Source organism: Micropterus dolomieu, linkage group LG08 (genome assembly GCF_021292245.1).
Source record: "Micropterus dolomieu isolate WLL.071019.BEF.003 ecotype Adirondacks linkage group LG08, ASM2129224v1, whole genome shotgun sequence".
NCBI lineage: Eukaryota > Metazoa > Chordata > Actinopteri > Centrarchiformes > Centrarchidae > Micropterus > Micropterus dolomieu.
The window spans coordinates 22,636,653-22,660,682 of NC_060157.1; the positions used below are offsets into that span (position 1 = coordinate 22,636,653).

At 40.6% G+C, this 24,030-nt stretch overlaps 1 protein-coding gene across 1 annotated transcript in view; it reads right to left on the reverse strand.

Moving 5' to 3' along the window:
* LOC123974762 overlaps positions 1–16,965 on the reverse strand; it is a 28,254-nt gene extending 11,289 nt beyond the window's left edge. The window contains exons 1-13 of the mRNA XM_046055646.1: positions 16,867–16,965; positions 8,430–8,627; positions 7,839–8,232; positions 6,582–6,884; positions 5,925–6,104; positions 5,607–5,795; positions 4,443–4,563; positions 4,187–4,280; positions 3,684–3,770; positions 2,627–2,743; positions 2,403–2,501; positions 1,980–2,131; positions 1,547–1,685 (exon numbers count right to left, since the gene is read on the reverse strand). Of these exons, the coding sequence (XP_045911602.1) occupies positions 1,547–1,685; positions 1,980–2,131; positions 2,403–2,501; positions 2,627–2,743; positions 3,684–3,770; positions 4,187–4,280; positions 4,443–4,563; positions 5,607–5,795; positions 5,925–6,104; positions 6,582–6,884; positions 7,839–8,232; positions 8,430–8,627; positions 16,867–16,869 (2,076 nt within the window). The 5' untranslated portion in view covers positions 16,870–16,965. The remainder of the gene's footprint in view (positions 1–1,546; positions 1,686–1,979; positions 2,132–2,402; positions 2,502–2,626; positions 2,744–3,683; positions 3,771–4,186; positions 4,281–4,442; positions 4,564–5,606; positions 5,796–5,924; positions 6,105–6,581; positions 6,885–7,838; positions 8,233–8,429; positions 8,628–16,866) is intronic.
* Positions 16,966–24,030: the final 7,065 nt, after the last annotated feature.

A 24,030-nucleotide genomic window follows, 5' to 3' on the forward strand; every position in this document is an offset into this window, starting at 1 on the left:
GATCTATATACACTTAAAGAGGTGGTATTATGCTTTTTGGCTTTTCCCCTCTCCTTTATTGAGTTATATATCTTTTTTGTGCATGTAATAGGTTTGCAAAGTGAAAAAGCCCAAAGTCCAGCCCAAATGGAGTTCCCATCTCCCACAGAAAACTCTGCTCTGAACCGCTTGAAAACAGCTTGTTTGTAGTCCAGCTTTTACTTCCTTTACTTGTGACGTCACAATGAAAACGCGTCATAAAGCTTGCCAAGCGGCTAGCTGGGGTCAGGCACGCCCTCAAACCAAGCTAGTCCTTTGTCTGGTTTTCCATTGTAGAAATGTTGCACCTGTACCTGCTTCCAGGTACTTTTTTTCGTATCACCTCACCTCCATCGAGGTTCCAAGCGAGCTGAGGGAAACTAAAATGTAACATGAAAACATGACAGACTGCTGATTGGTCAGAGGGAATCGTCACTATTCACTGCATCATCATTGCTGCACCAGACAGAGGCCAGCAACAGAAAGTTTTATATTTTACAGTTTCATCACTAAATCCACTTCTGAGAAGTTCTGAGGCGAGAAATCAGCTGTGTAGATTTCGAATATTGACAGAGAAGTGATGGCGAAACAAAAATGTGCTTGAATATTTTCGGAGTTGAGGAGCTCTGCTGCCTGCGCCAACCCGCGGGAGGAGCGTGTGAGGTCGGCCAGCCGCCTGCTCACAGAGCCCTCTGCTCCCGCCGTCACACAGACCGCTGCAGCAACAACGGCAGAGAAAAACACAGCTGGAAGGTTTTCATACCGCTTATCTGTCTTTACATTCTGAGTAATGTTGAAACGTTTTAACTTAAAAAAGAGAAAGATGTGTGGATCGCTGGTGTGTGTGTCGCATTGAACATTACTCGCGGCAGTTGTGTGTGGCGTCGCTATGACGACAAGCTACGTACTATCTCTGGGTACTATCTGCAGTGGAAAACGGAGCAGGGCCAAGTAGAGTCGAGTCTATCGAGTTGCGCTATGGTAGCATTTTTCGGCAAGGCAGCATAGATCGTCAGAACACCGGCAACAGTTCAACGTTTAGTCCTGATGGTAAGATGTGGAACAATGATGTTGTGGACTTGAGAGTAACTTATACCATCTGCTAGGTTACGGTCGCAGCTTGAAGCGGCTTTGATTTGGATCATACTACCTTGTTTCTTACGACACACACTTCTAATTGGCTAGTAGTCCTTACCTGGGAACTGCGCATGTGCAACTCCCAACAAAGATTTTGTACAAGTAAGATGCATCACTCTGTAGCTCAAGAGTGGAGCGTACAACACACAGGGTGAAAAGAGGAGCTGCAGCAATGTGCAGTATGAAAAAAATATGGTGTTTTGAAAATTAAACCACGTAAACCTGTTCTGGTAAAACCCCTAAATAAGATTTTGAACCAGAAAATGAGCATAATACCATCTCTTTAATATACACATACATATTCTTTCCATTACTGAACTGTATTTTGAAATTAAGTTGCAGTCATCTGAACTTCAGTAGGCAGAAGTGGCGGTAGGCTACTGTAATGCACCTGCATGAAGTGTCCCTCCATCTCTCTGATTTGCAGCAGATACTCAAGGTGTTCCAGCGACATGTTGGACCTCTGCACGAGGATGTGAGCTTGCTCCTCCACGTGGTTGTACAGGCTTGTCACAGAGTCCACTGCATCACTGCATGTAGGAAAAACCCAGATCATCCTATAGGCTTATTTATTTTAGATAAATAAATAACATAAAATGAGTAACTGGTGTTCTGGGAGAAGATTTGAAGGAAGGATAAGGCTTAGACATAACTGATTTTAGCACAGTTAGGCACATCCATTAACTAGTAAAACTAACTGTGGCACAGACAACTTTTATCATTTGCTTTTCAGGTTTTGCACAAAGCGAGAGTGTTACGGCTTTATTGTGATCTCAAAAAAACCCAATATATATACATATATTTCATCAAATTTTTGTGTTTACCTGAGGTCCTCACAGTGGGGGTACTTGAGGTCACTCTCCTTCCTCAGCCTGGCCAGGATGGCTCCGCCCTCCCTCTGCAGGCTGACCAATCGGCTGTCCTCCAGTACATCCCTCATTAAAGTCCTCTGGTCCATCATGCACTGCTGCACAGTCTGTTAAACAAAAATACATTTTAAGATTAGCAAATGATACAATAACTCTTTCATGTCAGCAGTGTTGTTGACATGAAGTGCTTGTGCTGTGAAGATAATCTTGAAAGCTTTCTATTGTTTTTCATGTGCATTCACCAACTAATTATATAGAAGCTATTATCTCTTTACACACACTGTATTCACTGTATTATTAGTGAAGACAGAGTTACATAAATCAGGATAAACCCAAATAACAGCACAAGAAAGCAGTCAAAGGACAGTATTAAGGTACCTGTACAGAGTCCGTCGTCTGGGGCTCCTCTAACTTACTGATGGCCCTCAGTAGAAGGCTGGATGCCTCATGAAGATCAGTCACAAATGGGAAGAGTTTCTAGAGAATGAAAGACTTGGACAGTAAATCATAAGCAGTGAAGAAACAACTAGTGCACTACTTGATTAGAGGGGAGGGAAAGAGAGAGAGAGAGAAATGATATGGAATTGATGTGACTGTCTCACCTGGTGCAGCTCTATCCAGTCACAGTGGCTGTGAGACAGTGTGCCATCCAAGCGGGAGCTCAGCTGACTCACCTCCACCAACTTGAACAAGGCTTTCATCGATGTCACCACTTCAGTCTGCTTTGAGGCAAGAAGTGTCGAAGTAACATCAACACATAAGAAGATTCTTATTATTGTCAGTTATTATTTAGATACTGTAGTGCTTAAATAAACTAGAACCTTAAAGTAACTTTTCAACTTGCACCATAGCACAAAGTCACCTTGTGGGGTCTGACTGTGTTGTCAATAACCACGTCTATGTAATCATTTTGCAGTTTTTTTACCTTTGAAAACTCATTTCCCTTTTCATGTTGTGTTTTGTTACCAAACTAATATTTTAGCAACAAGGACAGAGGGGCCATTAACCTATTGTTTTTGCTTTTAGTTCTTTCATGTGACCTTATTATAAATAAGAAGGATTAAAAGGAGAGGGGCATTTTTCATACAGCATATTTCAAGTCAGTTTAAATGAATGTATCAAGAAACTGTAAAACTCATAATAATGTTCAAGTTAAACAGTTTATACACTTTGTACCAAAATTGCTGTACATTGTTTTTAGACAAGGACAGATATTTGATCTATTTTCTTTGACAAATGGTCAATATAATACCGTTTTAAAATGAAAAAACGTCTGATGATAAATGCAACTGGAGCCCTGCTGTGGCTCCTAAAGTAAGTGAAAACTTTGACCTGCTGGTAGCAAAAGATGTCATGATATTTCACTCAAAACATGATTAGGATTCATCCTCTGGGGACCATGAATGTCACATTTACATGGTAATCCATGTGTGAAGATATTTTAGTCTTGACCAAAGTGATGAGCCAACAATCCAACCGACATTGCCATGCCTAGAGCCACACCACAAGCATGGCTAAATACACACCTTGATCAAAGAGATGAATGAAGCTTATAGGCTACTCAGACTAAAAGCATTTTATAGGAAACCAAACAGAGCAATTTCTCATTTGTGTCTTATGTGTCTTATAATTAATATTCTAAAGAATGAAAAGGCTGACCTGGGTGCCAGGACACCGCTCTGGCCGAAGGCTGCTCTCCTTGTCCACCAGCAGCACGAAACTGTTTACTGCCAGGGGAGTCTGCTCCTGCAACAGTTTAACACTGCATAAATCCTATTAAACTACATTCATGCATCTTTTATTTTGTTCCTCCCTTCTATTGATCATTACAAATACATCTGAATACATTTTAAAATTCCAAAACATACAAAAATCAATGGAAAAAAATGTATTTTCCAATTTTAGTAAAGCAAATGGAACTGATTTCAACTATAGAAAACAGTACGACACTTGAAATAAATATGAACTGCATTATGCAGTCATTCAACTGTAATAAGTGAGGAAAAAAATTTTTTTGTCACATTAAACTTAACTATTTAATAAACAGGAGGATGCCTGGATCTACTGTTTACACTTAGGAGCTAATAAATTATTCAGGAATAAACACCCAAATAACAGTTCGCTCTGATCTGCTGTAATACAGAAGTTTCTGTGCTTCTTACCTGAAGCGTCATCAAGGCCTTATAGAGCTGTGGCTGAGGATTTGTCTTCTTTGCATCAAAAATAAGTGTCATCCCAACTTCTCTGATTTCTCTCCTAGATACAAAGATAAGGCAAATTAGTACACAACGGTGACCATGGTAAAAGAGACATGACCACAAAAATAAAACTTCCTTACAGCATGACTGTTTGTTTCAAGCCTGGTTAATTAATTTAGTCCTTGATCCATTCATTCATTTGTTGGCTTATTGATGTTACCTGGTGATAGAGTAAAAGTAGAGCAACATCTTGAAGAGCTCCTGGCTTGTTACAGCTGATCTCCATCCCTGGTGGTCTCCATAGAGCTCAACTATTGCCCTGCCTGTCCTGTCTCGGCCGCCTGAACATGTAAAAAGAATAAAACTTTTAATAAATGTTTTTAAAAGTGCGTAAATAAACCCAAAATTGTAGGCGTAGCGTGTGTGTGGTGGCGGAAGAGGAACATTTGCTGAAGAGACTGGTGTTGTGCCGAGTTGTCCGCCCCTCGCGGGACTTTCTGATAATTTATTACCGTTGATGAACCACACAAAGAATATTGTATCGTTTTTAAATAGCCGGCTACTTTAAATAGACCTGCAAAACTCACACAAGACCGGTGAATGACAGGAGATAGAGAGTGAGAGAGAGAGAGGGTCTTCAAAAAGCCTCAGTTTAGCTGGAAATTTACAGTGTAAGTTGAATGAATAGAGACTGCAGCTCTGCAGCTTCTCAAGATTAAAGCTCGCAATCGCCGCGCACAAAAAGCACACACAATTCAACTATCAGTTGACTATAGGCAGGACTTTCTGATTCTGATTCGACTATGTAAATCCTTAGTCGTGGACAGCCCTACTATGGCACCTTCTAGTCTCCCATGGAAGTACAGAAACAGTTCAATCAAACTATTTATTACAGTTTTCATAAAAATAGTTATTCTGTATGTTTAGAACTAGTTGTTTTTTAAAGTACTTTGAACAGTACAAAAGGCTCAAATCAAATGTGCAAAAACAGCAAAGCCTTGAAGAACAAAGACAATGCAGGGATGCCAACAGGTACTAGAATTCATACAAACCAAACAGCCAAAAGAAAGAAGAGCAAACAGATTTATTGCCATTTCAGAAAAAAAAATTTTTTTATGATATAACAAAAGAAAATTGGCTTGGAACTTGCTTTTCTTTTGTATAACTGAAGTTTATTGTAATGTCTTTCTGTCTTTAGGGAAGATATTCATTACTTCTTTAATACAGATATATTTTATCTAATCTCATTTGTATGGTTTGCCCTTTTATGCACTGTGAAGAACTTTGTAACTCTGCTTATTAAAAGCTGCCAAACAATGCATGCGGACTATTATGATTATTGTGGTTTATCCGATGTTATTTACTGTGTCTCAAACTAACTTACCTGTGAGAGATGCTACTCCTAAATAGAGGGGGTGGGCTCTGGGGTCTGGTGATCCCAAGGGAAGGTGGTCAGGTCTGGGACGAGCAGAGGCAGGCTGGGAGCTTGTCTGCGTGTTTGCTGCTGGAGGTGGATGTGTTTGTGACGGGTTCTCCGTCTGGTGGCCATTTCTACTGCCAGGCTGAGCACCATCTGTAGACAGTTTGTTGTAGGAAAGCTGATGAAGACTGATTTTCATCTGGTAGTAAACAATAATGAAATGAACCAAATGAAACTTCCATGCTAAAGTGTAGAACAGGTAATAAGAACATTAGTCTGTACCTGGAATGACCATCTTCCTCCTGTTGATCTTAGGTGACACCAGTCGAAAGGCTGTGCTGTTTTTACATTTGACCACATGCAGCTGGGGAATCTCTGCACAGGAGTCAGTATTTTCTCTTCTCCTTACATTTTGACCTTCAACAATGACCAGCTCACACTTCTCTGAGGTGTCCACCACAGCTGTGGAGAGGGATGAACATCTTCCATCTGACGTGGATTCCCGTCTGTTTTGTGGCACTGCAACAGACCTAAAAAGGTTTGGACTCCCAACTCCCATGGAATTGCTTTGTGGTCTTTCACGAGGCTTGAGAGTCATGTTCATTGCTGAAATTTCTCGTGAGCAAAATGGTAATCGGTTGTGTTTGGCAGGAATCACATCTGACTGTTTAGGATCATTGAAACTCGACAACGCTTTGTTAGTGTTTATCCCACTTTCTGCTGCTAAATTTGTCCCATTCACATTGTGTAAATTGCCATAAGTGTTGGCAGAGTGTGCATCCCTTGGTTCCCTAAATGGCAGAGAGGTCATTTGAATCGTCTGTTCTGGTAGCCCACCACATTTTAAAACATGTGTTCCCCTGTAATCCATACAGGGGGCAGTGTTTGTATCTCCTGGTTGCCAATATGTAACAGTGTTCATTTCTCCTGACTCCTTACAGATGGCTCCACTGACAGAAGAAGACGACTGGTGTTGCATTCCAGGATCAAACCACATTCCTTGAACATTACACCAGGGATCCCCTGTTTCAGTCTCTGGTAGCCTGTGTCTGTCATCACACTGTGAGAAAACCCTATCCTCCACCACCACAGCTAACATATTGCCCCTCTCTTTTTCCTGTCCAAAGGTGACAGGGTTTTGTATAGCAGCCTGGTAGGAGTCCCTGTATCGACACCTCAGCTCCTGAGCTCTCGAAACATTTCCGCCTTGTCTTCTCCTCATGCACGGAGTACAGGGTTTCTCTGAGAACCGGACAGTACGGACACACTGAGAAGGTTCAAGGGATTCAGGGTGAGTGTGATAGGATTGGGATTGGGAATGGTGGAGAGCAGATGAAGGTGCTGTTTCTGCGGAGATGTTAGGCATTAATGATACAACCGCCTCTGATCTAGAATGAATTTGTGTTTGTGGTTTTGTAGGTAAAGGCACATGTGATTGCGACTGTGCTTGAGGGTCTGTCTGTGTGTTTGGCTGTCTTTGTGTTTGCCTGTATGACTCCATTTGCACATGTGTTTGTCTGTGTGGATGTCTTTGCATTTGTGGTTCAATTTTTGTGTGTGGTTGTATTTGTACTTCTAATTTCTGTTGTTCTGGAGTTGCTGACTGAGCTTTACCAAAAAGCATAGTTGCCTGCAGAATATCAATATAATCTCCTTCTGCAACAATGTGGTCCGCTGGCCCACTCCTGCGTATTTCTTGAGAGTTTGTATCTTTATATCTATCTGTTAAGCCCTTATCTTCACCTTTGCACGTGTTTGTATCTCCACTATCAGGGGTGCATGCACCTAAAACAGGGCTTGTTTTTGTACCTGTATTTGGATCTGCCCCAGTAAAACAACTGTCCCATGTATTAGGGGACACCCAGCCAACAGGCTTAGGCTCTGTTTCAGTTTCTTTCCCTTTGACCGGCCTAGATGAAGAAGCAGCCCTGGTATCCACCAAGCAGAGTGAGACAGCAATGCCGTGCTTTGCTGGACATATTCTGGTCTCTACAGAGAAGGTGGAGGGATGTGAAGAAGATGTTAAAATTGAATTTTGAATGGTTACAGGATACTGTTTCGTTGCAGATTCCTTTGAAGAGGAAAAAGGAACTGAAAAATTTGATGAAGAATTCTCAGGAAAATGAGGAAGAGGTGGAGGGTGAGGATGCAGAGGTGCTAAAGGAGGATATGAAGGAGGAGCAGAGGCCATGCTACTCCGTGCACACAGTGACACGTCCACAAATTCAGGCACGGCCACCCGTTCCCATGGTAACCTCACCACGCCCTGCTCGGTGGCAAGCAGGCATTGGCTGAGAGGCGTTCCATGGCGGCCCTGGTTGATGTCTACTAACCAGTCACAGCTGAATATACAAGGATAGGAAGTTTCAGGGATTGGGGTCTCCTCAACTACCTCCACTCTAAGCCCCTCCTCTTCCAGGAGGCTGCAGACCACGATGCGAGCTGACTGGTCACAGAATGGTGCCACCTGGAGGTAAAAGTCGCCAGGTTTAAGTAGCAGGGGGTTGATGGGAGCGAGGTGGATGACAACTTGGTCATGCAAACATAGAGGCCAGCCCTCACACTGGAAAAGTACATCAGAGTATTGAGCCTAGAAGGGGACAAGGATAATGACAGTATAGGGTTTCAGAAATTACAAGTACATCAACATTTTTGTCTATATTTATTATTCAGCAAGAATATCACAGGGCAGCTTTCTTTCATATTAACAAATGTAGTGAATGTAAGTCTCTTTAGACTCACACACAGGCTTAGCACACCACTGTAGTGTACAAGACAGTGACTTACACATGCAGCCTGCTGCACAGTGTCTAAGATGTGCTTGGCTGGGACCAGAAAGTCCAGCAGGCACCGCAGGGCATCTCCCTGATAACGACAATCGATGACTTGGAAAAGCTGGCTGAGAAGAGTAGGGGCGGTGGCCTCGAAGGGCGGATACAGCTCTGACAGCAGGTTCTGGATTGAGCCCTCCAGAGAATCAAGGTTCTGAAAACACAAGAGAGAGAAAGCAGAGGCTAATAAAAGCTTTGTTCATCAGTAGGGTTGCACCGATCCCATTCTGAAATCAGATTTCGGCCCGATACTGACTCAAACAGATAGATCAGGTAAAAGCGGGCCAATATATGGCGGTGATCTATTCAATGCAATTATGCGCATACTATGCGCCAGCAGTGCGCCGGTAGACCTGGACATTTTGCTGGGAGAGCTAACATAGCATGGAGGGAGCTAAAAAATAAGGTATTAAGCAGTTTGGAGTTATTTCAAGCTTGATCAAGCCTAATGTTTCCTTACACATGAATGATTTACACATGAATCAGTGTCTTTCTCACAGTGAGGAATACAGCTTATTCATTTTACACTTGTGATTTGAAGAATACCTTGCCATGTGATAATTTGTGACTTTCACTTTTCTCCCACCTATCCTATGTTTTGCTGGAAGCACTGGAAGACAATGACATAAACAAGCCAAGACAATATGACATTTCCACCTCAATTAAAGAAGCAAACAATGAAGCACTACTGTTACTTATTCAGTTTGCTTTTAGAAGTAAACAGTCATGCCTTTTGAATGAAATTTAAATCTTCACTGCAACGAAAAATTATTTTTGTTGTCGTTTAATCTGCAGATTACTTTTTCGATGAATCAATTAGTCACTAAAATGTCCATCAGAATTTACAGGAGCTCAAGGAGATAAATTGACATTGTTAGTTTTGTATTGAATAATTACATATTTAATTCACAATGACATAAAACAGAGAAAACCCACAAATCATTACATTTGAAAATATTCAGTTAACATATAACAATTTTATGGATTTTATTAGATTTTGCTTGATAAATGATGTCAAACTCTAAAATAAAAAATGGAAAATGTATTACTTAAGGCTCCTGTAATATACAGAAATCCTAAACTACAAGAAACCTTGAGTCTGTCAATTTCATCTCACTGGCATCTCACAGTAAATTACACATGCCTTGTCTGCAACCTCGTGACCAGCTGAGAGAATAGCTACACAAACACAAACACTCATCATTAAACATGTAGTCAGCCAGCCTGACAGCTAACAACCAAGTAAACACAATGTGTGATGGCTGGTCTCAAGGCTAGCTCGCCTCCTGGTTTATGGTTTCACATTCCCTTTGACCTGAACTCACGTCCTGCTGCCCACTTTTAGGCCCTGCTTTATTTAGCCCAGCAAAGGCCACTGCAACAAACCTTGGGGTTACTGTATACATGTAGAGATATATGGCATGCATGTGTTCAGTTTCATTTACTGTGTGAGATTACATCAATATCAGTGTAGGAGCAAGTAAACGGAGAAGGCATGTGGAAATCCTTCTTAGTTTAAAAATCATCCAGTCTTGAGTTGAATGAATCATTTAGGTTAAAGGAATGGTTTGACATTTTGGAAAATACATTTATTCACTTTCCGGCAGAGAGTTAAATAAGAAGTTCGATACTGGTCTCATATCTATTTGTAAAAATAATTTCACTGAACTTAACTGTTCCCAGCTGTGGTGATGAAGAGAGACAGACATGGATTAAAGTAGGGATACGGAAACAGAGAAGGGTGTGTTGGGGTGTGATGAAATATGTCCCCACAGACTAACACTGGCTCACTGCCTCTTCAGCACTGCTAACTGGCGTGCATCTCCTTCTCTGCACCCTTGAAAAGGAAAAATGTACCACTCTGGCTTTTAACAGGACTTAAGACTGGTAGGATCTGCACTGTAACAAGTGTAACATTATCACTCAATTATTTTTGCTATTCTGTATTGTGGCCCTATATGTTTGTTGTGTCTATCTGCTTCTGCCTGTTTCTTTCAAGCAACAATGGTCATCCACCCTCTCTGTCTTATCCCCTTACATTATGATCTAAAAATGCTGGACTCTCAACCAGTCCGCAGCCCCCACAGCTCCAGAAACAACACTGTGACTCAGAGCTTTCTGGTCAGTCCTACCACACCCCGTTGGAACAAAACACAGATATAGTCATCGTGAGGATAATGGTGATCAAATAAGATGAAAGTGAGCATGGTGATAATATGTACTATAAGAAATTCAGTCCACAGCTCACAAGATTTAAATGAAATGTTTTCCCATTCTAAAGAAAATGAGCACCTGCTTCATCAACTCTTAAATAATGTCACTAAGCCACAGTGTTTTTTCTCAATTGTCAGTGAGGGAGGTCTGTGTTTCTTTGCAAAGCCGACTTGGAAATTACAGAAATTAAAATGTGAGAAGAAAACAAAATGTTGCGTTGGGTCCCCTGGCAATGGTGATAAATGAATAAACAAAATAAGGCTAGAAATGCTTTGGAGTGCTTACAAATAGAGAGTGAAATTTTACTTAGAGTGTAGTAACACTGCTGGTAATATGAGTCAGCTGTGAGAAGGAAGACACCAGTCAGGGCTACTATATGTCTGCTTACAAGAATACATGTGAAGGCTGACTTGCAAATGTAATGCTGTTTGAAGCTGTTACCAGTTACCATGCATTGTTGAGTGTGTATTTTTTTATTTTCTTCTTTATTTGTGTCCTTCTGCTCAGGCCAGCTCACTGTTGCTCTATACAAACACCCTGATCTCAATTTCAGTTAAATTAAATTTAATTCAAAGGGGCTTTATCGGCATGGAAAACAGACATTTACCTTGGATTTAAATGCATTTAAAGATATATGTTTTGTATGTACATAAGGAACTCTGTCACTCAGTGAAAGAAATGGCGATGCTTACATTACTGCGGATAAGATGTCCCAGTGCGGGAGCTGAGGACAGTTTGAATATCTCTGTCCTGTATCATTATGAAACAGAAATAGTCTCTGCACATTCCTGATGTCAAACAAGTTCCTGCCTGGACAAGAACCAATATTTAACGATGAAAAAAGGAAAGCATGCATTGTGACTTATTACATTCTTGTGGGACATTTATCACCTTATACAGTTTGTCTTCAATTGTGACATTATGTTTTGTTTTAAATGTTTTTGGGGAATTTAGCATTTTTCATTTGATAGTATCTGTTACAGAGTGACAGGAAATGTGGTGAGAAGGAGAGGTGACGACATGGTAAACAACGTGAACTAACTACATCCTGGAAAGAATTAAAATATTCACATTGTATTTATAAGAGATAAACTTGAACTTGAATTCAGTGGTTTTAAGAGTTTGCTATAGAAACCAAATAAACTGTAAAACAGTTTTATATTTGGATGCGACACTCCATGATTGCAACTGTCCATTAACTTCAATAGCAAATTAATTTTGTCTTTACTTATTATTTAAATAACTATGGTACCTCCCCTCAGTTTATTAAGTTTATTAGTCCAATGAAGTATCATCAGAAATATTCAACAAATGCCTGAGAAATATGTGAAGCACAATAAACAAAACTGATGTGATCTGGCTAAACTTCAAAGCTCTACAGACACTGATACTGCCTCTAAATAAGCATGAAAGAATCCATTTCCTGTGTTTACTTCTGCGGTTTTTCAATGTAAAAAAAGAAACAAGCTCATATACACAGCTTCCCCCCTGGATTACATAGACTACTTTAAATGGTTTTCCTGCTGCCCACAGAAATAAGAGCTGAGGGACAGACATGAATATATGAACAGGAAGTAGTTCTCTCATCCCAGGTCATTATTATGACTTCCGTGAGCATTATGGAATTATGTATACCCAACAATCTTGACTTTTGAGGAACTTTGAAGAATATATTATATTCATATGTGTTTTAGACAGAAAACTGTGTGCATTTAATCCCAAAACTGGACATGAAAATCTAAATGAGAGTTTCTAGTTTATTAAAGTGATGAAGCTACACCACTTAAGACACTGTCAATCAGCAGGTGTGACCTGTGTCTCCAGTCATGGCTTATTAACTCTTTTCTCTTCCCATCACTTTAGATATAACAGTGATATATTCATGTAAGATATCTGATATTAAACTGGCAGTGAACACAAAGCATTTTTTGGCAGCATTTCTTTCACTCCTAAAGTGTTGTTTCTTTTGAACATGAAGATAAATCGCCTTACATGTGTCCTTTTAATCACATTCAAGTCTTTCAGCTCAGTTGATCATGCTTACAGTGACAAATTTACTTATTGTACAACTCAAACAAAGTAGCGAACACTGGAACAAATTAACACATGATTTAAATACTGTTAGGCTACTGTTTGGAGAAGACGTTTGGCCAGCTTACAACCTCAGACTTTCGTGTGAATTTTTGAGTGTACAGAAGCAGACTCATAAAACCATGCCCATTATCTTCACCGTTGTATCCCCCTGCTGTGCCTCATTAAAATCAGAGGAAGTGAGAAAGCTCCTTAATTTGACTTTTAACCTTCTGGATAGATACTGGCGGTGAACATTTTTAGTTGCTTAGTCAGTAAGAAGCCAATGTCGTTTCCAGACCAAGCCACAGCTTAACATATTTGCATTGATGTGCAAATATGTTAAGACTGCTATTACTTCCCACCAAGTTGAGTATTGCCACCCACTGCACAACAAAACTGCCTAAAACTATATGTACAACATCAAAAACAACAACAAAAAAAACTTCATACAGAGGCTTTTTGCATCTCTGCACAGCAGGAAGGACACCTTCACTAACATCTGCGTCACAGCACTCTGATGAACTGCTGTTTTCAGCCTGCTGCTCTGTTGAGCCATTCACTGAAAATGACAACTTTGACAAAATGACAGCGCCTCTCGGCACACGTGCCCTGACCAAGAAACACCAATAGTGACAGACAATCTTAACTATTTTGTTATTTGGAGGAAAACTCAATTGTGCAGTAAACAGATTAGTGCTGACGCAGAAGTTGTGCAGTGACAAACCGCAGAACAATCGATAAAGCACAGAAATACTTAACACCAGACAAAAAGTAAAGCAGACAGATGCCTACAAAAGTTGAGATTCTTTAATGGGGAAGAAGCAACATGTCAAAACTATTCATCATGTTTTCTGAAAACAACAAACTAACTTAAGTAGCTGATTAGCATCATGAAGGCACTATACTTGTACTATGTCTTTGTTTTCAAAAGGAGATGGAGGAGTTTAACCTTCGGTGTTGTGTCTATTTTTTCATTATTTTTAATTGCTATCCTTAAATTACCTTTATTCTTTATTCTCATATCTTTTTTCTTCACCGTCACTGTAGACAATATTATAATTTGACATTGCAAATAAGCATAAATCTGATTAAATCAGAGGAGCATGTCCTTGCTTTGATGTTTAATGCTAGTTTATTGGCTCCCTAGATTGTTGCTGCCTTAAACAACAGCCCAAACAGAGATTTAAAATGATAATATGCACCATCTCAGATCTTTTCAGGTTGCCCAAAAACATCTGATATGTCTCTTGAACCTTTTTTGTGTAAATAATTTACTATTCAAGGCTATTTACAGCTTGGAAATCTGCCGCAGAAAAAGAGATTACACAGAGAAAAGGTACCAAATTCCATCTTTAGTAAATGGATGTACTGAATAGATACAACGTTGTACCTTTTAGCCTAAAAGCTGCACCTTTAGGCTAAAAGGTACAAAGAGAGCAGCAAAAGTTCTTTTTCTTGTCTTTATCCATTTCTTTTTCTAAGTGCAACATCTTGTGGCTCGCTATCTCAACACACCCGGTGACACCCAAGCACAAACCAAATTACACTAAGGTTGGACATAAACACTGGCTGAGTAGAGCTAGTGTACATGACCACTGAACCACTGAGACAGCCAGACAGTATATTTTGTAGCTTCACAGGGATCAGCAAATCGGAGCTTACGGAAGGAAAACACTAATCATGAGGGCCTTGATCAGCAGGACGGTTTGAAGGTGGCTGTAAAGTAGCAGTCAGGAGGCAGTGAGGACTGTGTTTAAGTTATTAAAAACACGTCAGTGAATTATGAATGAGCTGAGACTTTAAGCACGTCTTTAAACTCACCATGAGTGAGTTGACGTGTCTGCGCTGTGTGTGTGTGTGTGAGGCGTGTTATTACATCAAAGTGTGGCTTAGCTTTCACTGACACACTCAGCTCATCTGTAATTAGCCCACAGCTGCTTAATGTAAGTCACACTGGCAGATTTCATAACAAACAACAACCAGAAATGATCACTTAGATACAGGAAAAACAGGTGAAAACCAAGATGAACTACACCCAGTCATGCAGTCATCAGACCTGACATCAAAATATACTATAAATACTTTAAATATATCATGTTAGATCCTAATATTGTGCAGACACCTATACATCCAGTTATTATCGCACTAACTGGGACTTCATATAAAGCTCTGATATTTGATTGTACTCATATGATGTGCAGCTCTGCAAAAACCTTGGCTGAAACATACTATTAGAAACGCTTTGATGCACTGAATCTCAAAACTAGGCAGGGAAATGATCAGTATATATTTTGGCCAGAGAGTAAAAATTAACACTTTGCAGTTGTCCACACTCATCAAAGTTAAACACTTTAAACAGCTCAGTCAGTGAGTCATGTCAACTCAAAGTTAGTGTCATTGAAAAGTTCTCTGTATCTTCAGACATGCTGTGTACTCTGAATGCAGATGCCGCGTAGTTCCTAGCCAAAGCAACATAAACGAGCGGGCTCCAGGTAAAGGCGAGGTGATGATTTGTAGGTTTGCAAACAGAGCTTTTGAGCTGACTGTTGTGTATTTCCATTGAATCACCAGGAGGGGACAAGATGTCTTTCTGCTGAGAGAAAAAGGATGCTCTGTGTAACCTGGTGAACACAGGAACAAATAGCCAAACATTGAGGTCACTCCCAAAACAGGAATAGTCGTGTTAATGGACTCTGGCTTCAACGACATGGCAAATATGCAGGAAACAGGGCGGGAAAATCACAGCGGCACACACACACACATAGAGTGTGCCAAATCAAACCTACAGGAGAGCTAGGCGGGCATTTTAAAATTCAGCTGTCTACATAACATCCTCCCAGTCAGTGGATTCCAAACAAAATCTACTTTATGTACAACCGGGCACACCCTCTCTGCAACCGAGGTAGGTGTAACAACAACAACAAAAATCATCAGAATAAGGAGGCTGAGACTCTCAACAGACCAAAAAAAGAGTGTTTCAAAGTCCAAATCCGTACACACATTCCCAATTTCACCTCCCTGATGCTGTAGGGTAGGATGTATTTTTCACACCAGATCTATTTTAGCTCCTGCATGACTCACATGCCAGTAAATGGGGATCCAGGAAGGAGGCAGATACAGTGGCTGGTTTGTGAAATCTGCCTTAATGCTCTGTAACCTGAGCCCTTCACCTTGAGTCAAAACACTTCAGGAGAGAGCAGCAGCCAGTGTAAGCTATGGGAGCTATGCTGTACGTTGTACACAGAGTACATGCACGTTTTAACATAAAAGGCTACTTGTCAGGACGTATTAATATTGACTGAAGTAATATTTTAAAAGGAGACAGTACTGTAACTGCCATGTCTTATATGTTAAGGACATTCTACATTAATTTAAAATGTGTTTAAAATAGGCAAGGTATGTATAACTAGTTAATCTGCATCAGAAAATAGTGAGAAATCTGATGTCTTCAAATTACTTTTTTTGTCTGAAAAACAGAGCAATTCCTCACATTTGAGCATCTTGAATCAGCTAATGTTTTTGTTTTATAAATTGTATCTATCAAAACTGTTAATTAATTTTCTGATGATAGTCTAATCCATTAATTCAACTTGTTGTTTTAGCACTAAAGTGACTTCAAGTCACCATATAAAGTAGAAGTAACATAAAGCACCTCACCCTTCGCTGTCATCTCACAGAGAGGCTATGACAGGAAAATGATGGATTATGAGTTGAACGCCAGGAAGCTGAAACTCCACAGGACATCTAACACCTTTAGACAGGTTGGTATAATACTGTAATATAGATACAAGCTCAGTATTTGTCAGAAGTCTGCCAACAGATTATATTAGCAAAATAAATCAATACCAACCAACAGTTCTTACACTGTTAGTAACAGCTATAACAAGAGCCACTGAGGAGAAACACTTTAAAATTAAATTATGCAATGTTATTTAAAAACTATACGTTTTCATTAATTCAGTAGTACATGCAAGTTTAAAAAGTACGATTCAAGGGTGACAGATATAGCAAAAAATCCAAACAAAAAAGAGAAAATCTTGTGATCACTCATCAAAAACAGAACAGAATGGAAGAAATAGCACAACCAGAGCAGATTGTCACATTACCATCTTCCTTTCTGCATGCTGTCAGATAATCCAAAAGGAGTGATAATCTACAGAGCTGCTGTTCCTGCTCAGTGGCTGCTGGACCAAAATAAAATCCATTCTTCCCGACACTCGTTCACAGCTGAGTGAATGAGGACAACCTTAAGCCAGCTGGATGAGCGTTCGTCAAGTCCTAAACTGAGCTGCACTTAGTCCTTGATTTGTCTTGTTTCCTCTCCCTCTGTCTCGTGTGTCTCTGATTAACTGTGCTCTCTCTGCTTTCTGTCTCTGCTTCTCTGTGCTTCTTTGTGTTTGCTCTCTCCCTCTTGCAGCACCTTGAGTGCTGGGTGCTATGTTTGTCCGAGAGGAGCAGTGTGAACAAACATGAGGAGAGCTGAGAGAGAGCGACAGAGAGAGAGAGAGAGAGGAAAAGGGAGAGAGGGTGATAAAGAGTGAGATAGGGAGATGGAGAGAAAGAAAGAGAAAGGGCGAGAGGGAGAGAAAGAGAGGGGAGAGAGAGAGGGAGAGATTAGAATGTTATCTGGCCCTAAAAAGAGATTATGAATTGGCAGAATATCTCTCTACTTTCAGAGTTAGAAATCAGAGACAGATTCTAACCAAGTACAGGCTCAGAGGCCACAAATTGGCAATCAAAATAATTTAAAACACGAAAAGGTATGGCATCCAAAAGAAATCTGTGTGGTCACTGACAGGTAAGGTTGAGACAGAGATACACTTCCTACTACAATGTAAAATATTCAGTGAAATAAGGAACATTTACTTACTTTAAGTTCGACTCTGTAATTTCAGATTTCAAATGGTTAAAACCTCTCAAAATTATAATTAAGAATGTCCCTCACAACCTGAGGGACAGTGAATGACCTACACACACACACACACATTCTGTGAATTGGTGTTTAATTTGGTTGGCAGTGGCTTTTTGGTATCAAGAATCAAGTTCCTTGATGGCATTATAGGTTAATTACGGCCATCTTATTGAGCTGTTTGTGCCAAGTGTGTGTGTGTCTCTCTCTCTCTCTCTCTCTCACTCTCTCTCCTCCTCTCTCAATTTCATTCAGTTCAATTAATTGGGGCTGTATATGCATGGGAAACAGAAGTTTACATTGCTAAAGCAATTGAGAAAAAAATATGTATATATATATATACACATATACACACTCACCGGCCACTTTATTAGGTACACCTTTCTAGTACCGGGTTGGACCCCCTGTTGTCTTCAGAACTGCCTTAATTCTTCGTGGCATTCTTTCAACAAGGTGTTGGAAACATTCCTCAGAGACTTTAGTCCATATTGACATGATAGCATCACGCAGTTGATGGAGATTTCTCGGCTGCACATCCATGATGCAAATCTCCCATTCGACCACGATGCTCAGTTGGTAATAAAAGTCCCAAAGTGTGCCAAGAAAATATACCCCACACCATCACACCACCAGGCTGAACCGTTGATACAAGGCGGGATGGATCCATGCTTTAATGTTGTTTACGCCAAACTCTGGCCCTACCATCTGAATGCTGCAGCTGAAATCGAGACTCATCAGACCAGGCGACAATGTGTTGAACATTCAGAGATGGTATTCTGCATACCTTAGTGGTAACGAGTTATTTGAGTTACTGTTGCTTTTCTGTCATCTCAAACCAGTCTGCCCTTTCTCCTCTGACCTCTGACATCAACAAGGCATTTTCATCCACACAACTGCCGCTCACTGGATATTTTCTCCTTTTCGGGCCATTCTCTGTAAACCCTAGAGATGGTTGTGTGTGAAAATCCCAGTAGATCAGCAGTTTCTGAAATACTCAGACCAGCCCGTCTGGCACCAACAACCATGCCACGTTCAAAGTCACATAAATCCACTTTCTTCCCCACTCTGATGCTCGGTTTGAACTTCAACAAGTTGTCTTGATCACGTCTACATGCTTAAATTATAAATAGAAAAGAACATGACTCGAAAGATGAAGATGTGGGAGTGGAAGAAAAAGTGTTCGGAAGAGATGATGCTGCTGGGTGAAGCATCATACTGACAGAAACTGTTGTAAAACCATAGAATACCTCATCTCAGTATGTTTGACCTGGTCCCTATACCATACAGCTGCAGGAAAGGAGGCTGCCATTTTCAGGACCTGCAGTCATAAGCCTGTTTTTCTAGGACCCTTGTTTTTTGCAACAGCACCACCGAGTGAATTTGATGATGTTTCTGCAGTAGAGGAGTATGCAGTTTTAGGACCACACTTCTTAGACTACATTTCTAGGACCCTAGCTTCCACTCAAATACTATTATATACTATACTAACTGCTAAAGGATGCAAATTCTGACGGAAAAGCTACAAAATGAAATTTAACTCAGTGTGACACTGAGGCTCCTTTTGGTGAAGCTGAAGAATGTTGTTTGGTTGGTAAAAAACACACTTTCACACAGCGCTTGTGCACCGGAGGAAAGGGGGCACCAGAGCTCCACCTTTTTATAACTGATCTGCAGGAAGGGGCTTCCCTCCTGAGTAGTGACGTCACTGGCTGGAGGGGCACACATACATGCAAGTTGAGAAGACCCAGGTACTAATTTGGATTTCCCAACTTGAAAAGATAGTAAACAAAATGCATTCCACTTCTGTTTAAACATTTATTTAAGCTACACAAACACTCCACTCACTTAATGAGGCTACTGATGCATTAAAAGAAATATGACTTGTTTTATATGACACACACTGAAAGATGTCTTTAATAAAATAGTGTTATATTGTCTGTAACGCCAAGCAGCCCATCAAATCCACACGCTGGCGCATAGCCTTAGCCTCAAAAAGGCAACGAACATCTGATTACAATAGGCAATATGAAACTATGCACTCGCATTTGCTCGACTGACGCATTGAAAACAGCATCGATTTAAATGTCATTTGTCCTCATGTTCACCTTATTTATGAGAATAAATTGCACTGCATACAAGTATTAATTAATATGATTCTGAATTAAACTGTACAAAATATTTGTGTTCTTTTGCAGAAAAATAATCTCTGTTTGTGTTTATGATCCTAAATCTGGATATTTTTGTGCGCTGCAAATGATCTTAAATTGTGTGTGTTTTTTGCGCAGGGGAAGGCCAATCAAGCGGGTGTTTTTTATTCAGAAAGGTCTTAATACTCAGATATTTCGATTTATTTTACACAATAGTAGGTCTATTCATTTCAAAGCGTTTCATCCTTCTGCCATGTGAGTCGCCGTTTCTCATTTCTTCCCATTTCTCCTCATTATGTGCGTACGCATGGTTCAGAGTTTACTTACAGGACGCACATTTTCCCGTCAAGTTTGTTTTTTATAGATCACAACCTTTGCTTGGGAAGTGCCGTACGCACGTTTCCAACCCTGTTTTGTACATACGCACTGTTTATAAATGAGACCCCTGGTCATATGTCCAAAGCACTATAGTATTAAAAAATGAAAGATCTGCACTGAAACAAAATAAGTATTGTTTTGATACTGGTGCTGCAACTAATAGCAGTTGTCCATTAATCTGTCCACTATGTTTGCAATTAATAAATTAATTATATAGTTTATACAATGACAATAGTTAGACAAAGTTCCCAGAGCCCAAAGTGTTGTCTTCAGTGTCTCAGTTTCAGGGTACTGAAACTAGGGTATCACCCTAATTGTGTGCACACAAGGGCTGATGTGATGCACCAATAAGAATACAATGAAATATCCGCTGTTTCTTATCCGGCAACAAAACAACTTATTCATCATAATGTATTTGAGAGTAGCGTGCCCTCTGCCTCGACTTCTGCAGAACAAACCCAAGGACAATCATTTGTGTTGATGTTGTTGTCATATACTGGAGCTATCATTGTTGTCCTCATGTTCCACCCCTCGCTCTGCCTCTCTCTCTCTCTCTCTGCTCCTCCTCTAGGCTCTGTCAATGCATGGACTCTACTGGCAAGGCAAATGTGCAAAAGTCACAAAGGGACACAGAAAGAGAGAGAGGGAGAACAGGAGGAAAAATCAGCAGGGAGGGTGGATGAGAGAGAGAGAGATATTGTGTGTGTGACGGCATGTCTGTGGTATTAGGCTTGAGCAGAGCGAGCGTGTTCTAGCCAGAGGAGAGAAGCTGTTGATTCAACTGGTCGCAGTCAAGGCCTTGTCGCCCTTGTCCTCATCTCGCTGTCTCTCTCTCTCTCTCTCTCAAAAATCCCTTTCTTACTCAGTCTCACGGTCTCTCCCCCTCTCTTCATTTCACTCATACATATTATAAACAGGACATTTTGCTTAATCCCAAATCTCTGCCCCTCCTCCTTTGCTTCTTTTTCAGGTTGTCATTGTGAATTACAATCTGCACAGAACCAGCTTGCCTGGTTAAAAATAATGTTTAACAAAAATAAATCCACAAAATTGTCTGTGTGTGTGTTTGTGTGTGTGTGTGTGTGTGTGTGTGTGTGTGTGTGTGTGTGTGTGTGTGTGAGTGTGTGTGTGAGTGTGTGTGTGCGCGGGCGAACTATTGACCCTAGCAAAGTATGACAGCCACGTCACTGTGACACACACTCATACAGGGTGGACATGCGCAATGTGCAGTTCAGATGAAGATCATCGCGGACAGAAAAATCTAGTGTATTATTATCCACATATTCTTCATTCAGGGTTCCACATTTCTCTAAATCATTGTTTTACATGCTAGCAGCACTGTAGCTGCACTAGATGCAAACAGTGCCAACACTACAGGTAGACTTGTCAGATCTGGAAATTACAAGCAATTTAGAGAATTTGTTTCAAACTCACTGGAAAACCAGGGTGAAGTTTAGGGAAAGTCACATTAATTGTGAAAAAGTAAAAAGTCTTGAACAATCTGCCTTGAGTGACACAAACTTCTGCTACTCGCTGCACTGCAATGCAAACCTGTAATTTAGCTTCTCTTATTGTGGTCCGGACTAGAGTTTCAAGAGTCATGTGATCAAATCTGCATATTCTCTGCAGATGTTTTTCCTGACTTTTTTTTTCACTGACTTAAATCATATAGATTATACTAATCAGCCAAGATTTTCAAGGTTTATTGGTCTGACACTTCACATAGGATTAAAACATACCATAGGTATGGTGATGATGGCGCAGTGGCTAAGACACATACCTTTGGTATGAGAGCCCCGATTTCAAATCCACTGTGAGACATCAATGTGTCACTAAGCAATACACTTAACCCCTAGTTGCTCCAGAGGTGTGCGACCTCTGACATACTTAGCAATTGTAAGTTGCTTTAGATAAAATCGTTAGCTAAATGAATAAATCTAAATAAAAAAATATTTGCCATATTTGGTCTGTATCTGAGGTCTATGATCTGTCATCTTTCTGTTTAACCTCAGTGTGAATGTCTGTGCAACATTAACAGCTCCAGACATTTAAAAACAACCAATAAAACACTGTAACACTTGCTTTACTTTATTTGGAAGCAGCGCTGTCAATGTTAGAGGGTGTCAGAGTGGATTTAAAAAGGTGTGTGTGTGTGTGTTCATGAGTCTGTGTACTTTGTTACAATAGCCTTAATGGAACGTAGTGTTTAGAAGCTGCTAATCCCAACCAGTGATGGAAACAAACGCACTTCAAGCCTTGGCCTTCTATTTTTGCCTCCAGCATCCTCAACACTTCAAGCATGCATTGTCCCAACCAGGCAGCTAGCACCTCATTACCATTCTGTAAAGCAGTTACCATAGCTGAGGATGTATTTCCTACAGTGAACAAGCAAGAATCAGACCTGGGCTGCATAGGAAGTTCATGTAATTGCCAGTTTTATGAGCAATTGGCTTTTTTTATGGAGTCCTTGGGATACAGGCATGCTACTGGTGGTAAACAAAACAGAGCCTTAAACCCAAACAGGGAGCTGCTGTAGATTTCAGAAAGATATTTAATCAAGTTTAGTTTTACACTCAGTAGGTGATGCTCTTATCAGAAGCTAACCCTCCTCTAGTATTCCATCTATTATTGGCATGTTAATGAAACAGTTGAGTCATTACAGTCTCTTTCCCTGCAACCTATCTGGTTCATGGTGTCTTGTTCAATTTTGCAGCAACAGGTCTGTTTTCTGCCCAGATGTATGGTACACAATGTTGAACAAAAGCTCTTGTAACTCTGGAAAGCACATCTAGATATTATTGCCTGGTATGGCAACATATCAGGAAACCTGAAAGATCAAATCAATATCCTGGTGCAGTGATTGTCAAACCATCTTAACAGTAGAAAAGAAAATGCTTCAAAAGAATCTGGCTCTAACTCAAAATGAAAAATTCTGTTTATGTGTCTCTTGATCTGTAATCAGTGAACAAGGAAGAAACTGGCAAACAAGCCTATGGTTTCTCTGCTGCAGAAGTATACTGAACTGTATCCACTTTGGTTTTCACCCAATCAGCAACCACCACAGCTGGTCCTTCCAATTTCAATCCTTAAGTGCTTAAGATGCAGTACCCGTAATAACCACTACATGCTGGCTCCAAAAAAGAGCTCTGTATGGAGGTCAAAGGTCAAATTTCTTTCAACAAGTCAGTATAAGCTGAGATCTCATTCGCTTCCCTTTTCTATTTTGTGTCTTTGTTGCAATTCTAAACTTCCCATTGTGCCATCAAGGCTTTAAGATGGGCATATTTTGGGGTGCGTTTATCTTGACTGACAGGTGTCTGAACACTTCAACACACAGCTGTGGTGAACACCACCTGCTTGTCCCACCTCACCTCCATGAAAGCAGCAGTCGGTCACAATTGAACATACAATGCAAAACCTTCCATGCCTCTCTCTGCTGCTTGTATCACTCCGTTAACCCCTCCGACCAAACCCACAAGAAGGAGCCGGATGCCCTGGGAAACCTCATCTTGTGTAGGGCTCAATCTCCACAGCGAGAGTTTCGCCAAGACCCCAGGCCCCTACAATGCTTTGCGGCCCAGGGCAGAGCGCCCCAATCTTCAGAGGCAAGCTCGTGCACTACTGCCCCATTTAAATGTTATTCCCCAGTGTTTGTCATCATGCATCTTTGCCACTCGGCGATACGAGCACCATGGCATTTAACATAATGAGCCTGAAGCTCCATGTGGCGCTCTGTTCACACAGAGGAGCGATGGACAGTTCTTTCTTTGCTGGTGGTTGCTTCTCAGACATTGTGTTTGAATAATTTCCGAAGCAGCACTAAAGATATTAAGCTT